This window comes from Macrobrachium rosenbergii, chromosome 16 (assembly GCF_040412425.1).
Source record: "Macrobrachium rosenbergii isolate ZJJX-2024 chromosome 16, ASM4041242v1, whole genome shotgun sequence".
NCBI classification, from domain to species: Eukaryota; Metazoa; Arthropoda; class Malacostraca; order Decapoda; family Palaemonidae; genus Macrobrachium; species Macrobrachium rosenbergii.
Window position 1 is genome coordinate 51,726,751 of NC_089756.1, and position 9,701 is coordinate 51,736,451.

General features: G+C 38.9%; 1 protein-coding gene across 1 annotated transcript; it reads left to right on the forward strand.

Annotated features, from left to right (window-relative positions):
• Positions 1 to 3,723: 3,723 nt before the first annotated feature.
• LOC136847433 (ligand-gated ion channel 50-like) lies at positions 3,724 to 5,568 on the forward strand. Its single transcript, XM_067119124.1, has 2 exons — positions 3,724 to 3,964; positions 5,074 to 5,568. The coding sequence occupies exons 1-2, from the start codon at positions 3,777 to 3,779 to the stop codon at positions 5,441 to 5,443; spliced, it is 558 nt and encodes a 185-aa protein (XP_066975225.1). The 5' UTR covers positions 3,724 to 3,776; the 3' UTR covers positions 5,444 to 5,568.
• Positions 5,569 to 9,701: the final 4,133 nt, after the last annotated feature.

Genomic DNA, 9,701 nt, shown 5'->3' on the forward strand with positions numbered 1-9,701 from the left:
GTTATTTTAAAAAATGACAGCAGCTAAATTTACTCTACTTTTGTTTTGGCTACGCAAAAGATTTCTTAATTTTGATACTGCGTAAATGCAGATGGTAATTTCACTTATGATGAGACAAGGCTATACTAAACACATAGGATGCCTTATTTTAAATATCAACAACGCCCAACTTCTCGGCATGTTCCAGCCTATAAGAAAACTAAACACCTCAGAACAATGGCGAGGATAAGTCTATTTCAGATCATACATCAGAATTCATTATTATGCTCATTTCGGATTACGTAAGAGGTTTTTAAAAATTAAGAGAAAATTTACTAGTAAGAGGAGATTCATTTGAATGGCTATTCAAAATGTGTGTTTCTAGTGAGATGTCTGTTAAATTTTAATAATACCGAGGTTGATATTTCACAGAATAAAATAAAATATCAATGCATGCAACTAATCAGGAACACTTTAAAGTTTGTGATCCAGTTTTAATGGCACCAAATAAAACAACACTAATCATCCTTAGAAATTTGTAATCTTTGAGTTACATTTGTTGGGTCAAGAAATTTGGTTGTAGACTAAGGTTATTCTAATTGTCTCTCTTCCACCTTTCGGACTATGTAGTGAGAGGCTTAGGTATTTATAAGGTTTTTCATATATATGATAGACTTGACCGACAGTTTAAGATAATGGCTAAGAGGCCAATTTTACAATTAATTAGAATATAAACTGCAATGTGGATAATCTGCTTTCTTACAGAAGCAGAGGAAAACGAAGTGGTCTGGAAATACGCAGGCATAAACCTGATAATGCAGGTTGAAGTTCAGCCGCTTTGGTGGTACAGTTTATGTGCAACAGTAACACCTTCTGAAAGATATCTATATGTTGACAACACTTCCACTTCAGAGAAATCACCTCAGGTACCGTTTTATACAAATGGTTCTCTGGTACTTGGGCAAGACCAAGACACTGTTGATGGAAGTTTCGCTGATACGCAGTCTTTGGGAGGAGCAATAACCGATCTTAACATCTGGGTTTCTCCTCTAACAGAAGATCAGATGTCCAGATGGTTTAATTGTCAATCCATTAATGCAACACCATTAATTGAGTGGGAAAAGACGACCTGGGACATCCACAATGATTCTGGCTCGCTGACCGCTTATAAAATTAATAGTTGTCACTCATATGGGGGAGTAAAAACCCCCAAACTTCTAATCTTCCCTATGAAGAAGTTTTGGGAAAACGCACTTAGTTTTCTGCAAGCATATGGTTTAGAGTTTATGGTTCCCCAGAACTTGAAACAAGTCTCTCAGGTTGGGGCACTTCTAAATCGGTTCAAGGAGCGCTGCATGTCTTCTTACACGACCGCTCCTTTCGTGTGGCTTGGAATCTGGAGCAGTAAGAAGGGATTCATCAATGTCAACACAAATAAATCTGTATCTTACTCTCTTCTGACTGACAAATCCAAGTTTTTGGTTAGTAACATGAACCAAACCTTTTATATTGTTCAGGATGACCAAAATACCTGGCAGACGGAGTTCCCAGAAGCAAAACACTGTTTTGTTGGCATGCAAAGATCTTTAGGTCGGCCTTTAAGGTTAATAGGAACCAGTATGGAGAAGTGTCGCAAAATGAATTTCGTGTTTACAGCTTCTAAAGACGGCCAGCTTTATTTTTACAGTGGGTATAATATGACCATTGAGCCAAGAAATGGCACATGGAAACTACAAGAAAGGAATGGTGATGAAATTGCTTCTGTAGATACGAAGAATGTTCCTCTGGGTCTTCATCAGTGGTGCATAACAAAAGATGTATGTAAATTTAAGGACAGCACCAACAGCCCTTACAGTAATCTAACCTTGACATCATGTGAGGGATTCACATGCACGGACGGAACATGTATTCCATGGCACAAGCGATGCAACCAGGTATATGACTGCAAGACCGGCTCCGATGAAAGTTATTGCCACTCTACAGAATCTGTCTCGGGCCATCTGTTGTTCGTACCTCCACCAAGGCCGGTATATTTTGATATCCAAGTGACTCTCTCAAAGGTTGGCCCAGTAAGTCTTTTAGCCAAGACACTTAACGTCGATTTTACTGTGCAAATGCTATGGAAAGACATTCGACTGCATTACCGAAACCTTCCATCTGATGTCCCTGTAACTATTGTTTCTACTCATGATCAGGTTAGCTTACTGAAAATTCTGTTCACAGACATGCTTTTTCATTTAGTGGCAATACATACAGCACATATTTCTTGACCAATTCACTTATGTTCAGCAGACCTTAAGTCTAAACATGTATAAGTCAATCTGGAACAATTTTGATGGTAGATTAAATTGGTCTTCATCAACGCTAATGCGGCTGAGCATCCATCATCGGTTGTAAGTCAATTTTTATAACCGCGTAAACTGAGATAAAATGCAACAGCAATACTTGAATTTGGCTTACGGAACTTGAAAATTAGTTACGCTTTGTTTCTCAATTAATCATTCTGCTTTCTAAAGAGACAGTGAACGTGCATGCACGCGAGTATGCGTTCACCCCAAAGATCCCCTTTCGAGTCCCAACTGATATCCGATATATTAGATCAAACTTTAACTGCCGTTCCATACCATCATTTTTAACACCCTGAAATAACTAGACTACACCACTAACAAAAAGAAAAAAAATCTGATCAGAGAATCCCAGGATTTCTGCTAAGCTCACCTATAATAAAATATTAAGACATTCCATCCTCCACACTGTTTCTTCTAAGATTATCCAATCCTTCCACACTCCTCGTTGCTTAATCCACAAACACCGTTGCGATTACGCAACAAATGTTAAGTAAGTTTTATTTCCCAGCTTTTAAAAATAATTACACTCTGGTCTCAGGCTCACTTTTGTTTCATGTGAATAAATGTTCTATAGGTCACTGTCATCCTCGGTTTTGCACGAGTGACACAACCTAAATATAACAAGACTAGCTTTAATTTCATTAGTGAAGAAAACATTAGGTTAATCTTTGACTGATACTTTACCTCCAAACGACAGGAGGTTTGGAACCCAGAGGTGACCGTGGAAAATTCACCAGATACTCAAGGCTACACTTCTAAGAATCTCGCCATTCTTAGGAACGGGGAGGGAGTGGTCCAGGGTAACGGTATGTACCCATTTATTTCCTGCTCTCAAGACTTGGATATCATAAACCATATTCACTGTCATGAAACACTAGTGGAACAATTATCAAAACTTTAAAAACTAATAAAAATTTTATGGTAACTGTTTATAAAATAAAATGTCGAACGGGAATCAAAACTGCTTAGCGGATGGAGAGAGAGAGAGAGAGAGAGAGAGAGAGAGAGAGAGAGAGAGAGAGAGAGAGAGAGAGAGAGAGAGAGAGAGAGAGAGAGGCTCCTTTTCCATTCCAGACGTGATATACTCTGGACTGGAGAATTACTTGGTAGCTAAAATTCGGATCCAAACAGCCGTCTACTGTGACTTTGACCTTCGTCGCTTTCCATGGGATGTGCACAGATGCTCCGTTAAAATTAAGGTACGAACTTTCAGCAGTTTTTGTCTACGTGAATTAAATTGGTAATCCTAACCGCATTTCCTGAAGACAAAATTTCAAACTTAAAATCCTTGCTCATCATTATAATCCGAATGTTCAAGAAAAAAAAATTAGAAAAATTACATGCTCAACATTGTTTTCCCAATTTATTTGCCAATAAATAATTATACTGCCAATGCCAATTCATTTCTTTTTACTGTTACAGATCCAAGACATTGCAGGAAATAGCATTATGTATAATGGGTCGTCATCTATTACCTACAACAGAACAAAGAATTTGGGGTCCTATATGTTGCAAGGTTATGATCTGAAAGTACCGAATTCGTCGAACATATTTTCCCTGGTTATACGTCTGGTACAACGTCCAGAGAATCATATCTGGATAGTATACATTCCAACTACTTTTCTCATTGGCATTGGGTAGGTGGAAACATTGCTTGCTCCTGTGGGTTTTAAAAGGTGTAATTAATTTTTTATTGAATAAACTTATGCACTTATTAAACATGTCCATGATAGTATTTAAAAGAAGGATGGGTTAAACTAACTCTCTCTCTCTCTCTCTCTCTCTCTCTCTCTCTCTCTCTCTCTCTCTCTCTCTCGATCAATCTCTTGTAATAAAAGTTTTAATGTCATAAAGACAAATTCCTTTCGATATTATCATCATCATTCGTGTATGGATAACTAAGAGACAGACGTCTCTATTGTTAAACAACCCCTTCAGTCATTTACTTGCCCATTGTGGAAAGGGCTATTTAGAGAAATGCAGTTTGATGATATTGTCTTAGGGTTCCCTTTTTAAGGAATTTTCAAAGTAATTAGGGTAGCGAAATGCTCCTTTTAGATGTCAAATTCACCTTCCTAATAAATAAATGATGATAATAATCATGATCTCGAGCTAAACCATATGCATAGGTTTGTTATGATTTTATCTTTACATTGTGTATCCGTGTCTTACTCCAACCACACCTAAAGACTCCTCCTACTCAAATAATTCTTGAGCTGATTGGTGGAACTCGTGCTGACAGAGAAAACGCTCCCCCTCCCTTAGTAAACACTTACCATCTAATTTTTCGAAGTCTCTCACCAAGGTTGTAACAGGTGGCAAACGAGGTGAAAGAGCAGAAGAGTTGCGCTCAACATTTCCGCGGGTCGTAGCCAGCCTGAAAGCAGATCGAAGACACCTCAACAGGGTTACAGCCTAACCTAACTATCCCTTAACTTAGGTCCCTTGGTCACCCATCTCCCCGCCCCCAAAGAGACATCGGGTATAACAGAATAACGTATGCGCAACTAGTCTGCAGATTACTGTAATCTGGTTGACACGAGACTTACAAAGAAAGGAGAAATTACGACTGAAATTTTCGGCCTTAACCAGTGATTCCCAAAGAAGAAAATGCTTAAGAGGACCCAAACCAGGTCTCTAGCAAAATGAAAGGTGTAATAGTAATGTAAGCACTGTCTTTACCATTACAAATCACACATGAATTATCTATACACTTAGGTCTGAGGTATAACATTCTTCGTTTCAGGTACGGTACTCTGTTCTTGCCTGTCGATCGCTTTGCAGAGAGAGGAGGTATGAGCCTAACAACCCTTCTCGTTCTCATTTCACTATACACTGACGCCTCCTCAAGACTCCCAGAAACAACATACCTAAAACTCATGGACGTGTGGTTTGTCTTCACCATTTTCTTTCTCTCCCTTATCATTACTGTTCATCTAATCACTTGCAAGGATGAGCTCATCTCAAGACATTCCTTAAGAAGAACATCTTTTCTTGGAAAGATGGGATACTGGAATAGGTACTCGGCGCGACGGCTGGTGCTTGCGAGGTACATATTCGGAGCAGTTTTCATCTTGTTTTTCTTGGCCTACACCACCGTTGTAATTGTTGGGTAAGCTTATTCTGAGAAATCTTGTTAGTTATCACACAACCTCTTCAGTTATGCTTCCCCTTAGTAAGGTCATCAGAGTTGGTTATAACCAAGTCAAAAATAAAACTGATTATCCGAGAGCTTAGTCATTCGTTCCATTATGCATTGTATATTACTTAGATGCATGTACACAGGCGAGAAAAAGCTCTCTCCAGTCACCTCTTTACATAATAATGAGCTGTTTTAGAGACAAAATTTAATAGCAGTCCCTGTCACAACTTGGAAACACCCCCAGTATCTTATCAGTGTCAGGTCAGGTAGTAAACAACATAGACGTGATGTGGGTTCAATCCCAAAATTGCATGAAATATCACTCGATATTTATTTTTAACTTTGACATCTCTCTCTTTCGTTAACATGAAAAGTTATAACGTAGTGCAAAATATTAACAAAGCATGAAAGAAAACGTCATTGCCATGTTGTGAGAGGCATCAGATGGAAGAGGAGAAAGTGGTGTGTGCGTGGACAATGCCCAGGAAGGAACAGGAAGTGATAAGGATTTCCTAACCTACCACGCCAGAAATACAGAGGAAAATGAAAAAAGAGCAGTGTTTTCTTATCAAAGCAATCCGATGGAGAGTGACAATACTAGAGAAGATTTCACCATTCTCCATTCCCCGCCGGATAAAGGACTCACGTGTGATAAGATGATAATTCCAAGAGCGTGGCTGAGAAACTGTCCCAATTCAGTGCAACGAGGGTCGTACCCGTCCTTATGTTAGAGTCAGAGAGAAAGAAGCTATAGCCTTCCTTACAGGAGTGGATGGCTATGATATAAATTCGAAAAAACCAAAAGATGGGAAAATGAAAACAATATAATCAAGAATTATCACATGACTGTGGAAACAGAGCATGTTGCTGGGTACGAAAACCATCTGGGCAAAAAGAAACAAGGTTGGGAATGAACAGCGTGAGCAGGTCATCACTCAGTGGATGGGTGAGGTGTCAGAATATCTTGATATATAATTCTAGGCATCCCACCTTGTAAACGGACATGTAAACCTGGAGGTGTGAGATTTTCTGCAAATAACCATAACTCGAAATTATGCACAGAAACTAGGTGGAGGTTAAAAAGAGTAAATGGGTGTGAACTGTGGTATGTCACATAACGCCTCAAGTACCCAATGCTCAAAATACTCGAGTAGCGGCGATACTTATTTAGTCGAGGAAACAGCCACTCGGATAACAATTGATGTTAAGTGGGCTTGAGGACAACCAAGTCTATTGCATTTTCTCAACCTGTTCAATTTATATGGGGGTTACACAGGAGATCGAGAGTTAGTGACATGGACAGTGGCGAACCTGTAAGAGCCTGATGCCGTCTCTTCCAAACACGTGTGCGCGCGTCGTCCATCGGAGCGGACAAGACAATAAGAGCACCTCGTTTTCTTTCTCTAAAGGAACGCGATTTCAACCATACAATATTTCCGTCTGTTTCTCCCTAACCATTGTTGTCTTAATGTATGTTCAATCACCATGCAAGCATTCTAATCATGTACTCATATTGTTCCAACGAATCTTCTGTATCAAACTGTGTGTTTCTGTTTGTGAAGACGCCAAATGTCTCTCCATTTCACATATATTATGCTACTGCATTGTATCCATTAATCTGTCTCGAATCTCATGCAATTGGCCATGTGTAGAATTTCCTGGCTTTTCCATTGATGTATATTTCATCACTGAATGTTAATTATGTCTCTTGATATCGCCATCTGTTTGTCTGCCGACAAACACAGATGTCTGAGTCTGTATCTAGGTTCATATAAAGCGTCTGTGCCTTCATCATAACTCCATCTTTTTGCGACACTATACTTGTCGTCCATAGGAAATCTATGAAGAATTAGATCCCTATTTTTTTCCTATTTTCAAAGTACCCGTTTACTGCACAAGATTTGGCTCATATCGCTTAAACTGTCTAAATTGCAGCAAGAAAGAATATAAGACCGCTATTACGGACAATATCAATACCAAATATGTGGAAGCAAGGCCTACAGTGTTTGTTTGTAAACGAACTGATCAGTTAGAGATCACCAAGAACCGTGAGTAGACCGCGTGACGTCACAACCTCTACCTGCGCATTAGATCCCAATTTTGGGTCAGCCGTCACTCTGAGCCGTGAGAGGACCTTGTATTCTCTAGACCTTGTTTTTACCTGTCTTGTGTGTAGACGCTACCTTACCGCTCGCACGCGTCAATAACATCGAAGATTCTGTACATTTACCATTATGGGCTGCTCTAGGAGCAAGAGCCCGTGCTGGCACAAGGCCAGCTAAATCTAAAACAACAACAACAACACATTTACCTCAGTAAGGAACTACCAATAAACCAGTAAACAGCCAGTATGTCACTCATACCCCAGTCCTTACAAACCCATTGTGACACCCCAACCGTAAGATTATATACGGATGGAAGAGTCCCCTCCGCCACCCCCCACCCCCGACACACAATAACACCAACACAAGTGAGGAAATTATGACTTATTATTGAACATGAAAATATCAGATGATTAATAATATACGTTAAGAATACTGTTCCAACTCAGCTGTTGACAACTGATTTTGGGAATAAAGAATGCATAGGAACAAAAATAGTCATATTAAATGGTTATACACTAAATATTGTTAGTAAGATTGATATCCCGAAGGGAGAATTGGACGCAAATTTCCAAATTTCATATGTACAGCATATAAAGAATCAATGATATTAGCAGGAGATTTACATGCACAGCGGCATCTTGCACTGGATTCTCAAGATCACCGCAATGGAAATGTTGAGATGAGATATATATAGATATATATATATAACATATGTATATATATACTATACATATTACATATATATGTATATATATATATTACATTATATATAAATATATATATATATTATACATGTATATATACATACTTATATAATATACATATACAGTATAATATAAAGACTCCGTTTAACAGATGACAACACTGCCGCCTTTACTGAAGATATGGGGATATAGTATAAAAACATACAAGGTGTCAGATACCTCCCTTCAGCATTTAATCACATATTATAAAATGAAAATGAGACCTCTAAGCCATGGCATATGGCCGCAAGGGGATATCAGCAGCTGTGCTGCAAGGGTGGCAGTACGGTACGGTATGGTACGGAATTACGGTACGGTATGGTATTTTTCCACCTGCAAGAACGGTACGAAATTACGGTACTATATTATTTTAAGTACGGTATGGTACGAAATTACGTTATTTTTTCCGTACCTTTGCCGTACTCATTCCGTACTTATTTATTCCAATGTGACTGCCCAAATCCCGGATAAACCAGATGACAAATATTGACTTTTTGATGATAGGGTAACCTCATTTTTTCCCTAACGAATGTTTTAAGATGCAACCTTATCTTTCCAAGAAATTCAAATTTTAAGGAAATTCAAAGGAACTCGACAGATTTTAAGGAAATTGGCATTCAAATTTGATTATTGGGAAAGATCATATTTAATATAGCTAAAAAGATTAAATACAATATACTGAGTCTGAGAGAGAATAATGAAACAGGCCTACATGGCTACATTAATACACCACAATGTCAGTGGCATAGTGAGACGCACTGACGTCTGTAGTCTAGGTATCTCACTGAATCTGAAAGCAACCCGATCATTGACAATGAAATCTGCAAAGGAAAAAATCTCTGATGTGAAAGCCAAATTTTCTCATCGCATGGTTTGTGTGAAGACAGACACTCCTTAATAATGCAGCATTTCTTTCTGCTGTATACTTGGATCCCAGGTTTCAGTGTCTCCTTAAGCAGCCACAGAAGATAATAGCTCAAAAGCATCTGTGCGAATTGTGGAGAAGGAAGGATGTCAAAAGTGGAAATAGAAAAAGAGGTAAACAAGGCAATAATGCATGATGCGATGCTTTCTGACAACAAAGAACACTGTCTGCATGTCGAGGATGGGACAGGTGAAAACATGGATGTGATTGATCAGCTTTTGAATGCAAGTGACAAAAACAATGAAGCCAGTGGGCGAGTAAGCACTGGTATGCATGGCATTAGGCAAGAGGTACAGAACTTTGGCAGCTGTAAGCGAATAGATAGGAATGTAGACATTTTCAAATGGTGGCAATGTCATCCACATCAAGACTTGAAGAACCTGGCCGAAGTGGCAGTGGCTCTTCCTGTCACTCAGCTCAGGCTAGTATAGAGCGTACTTTTTCAGGTTTACGGTATAT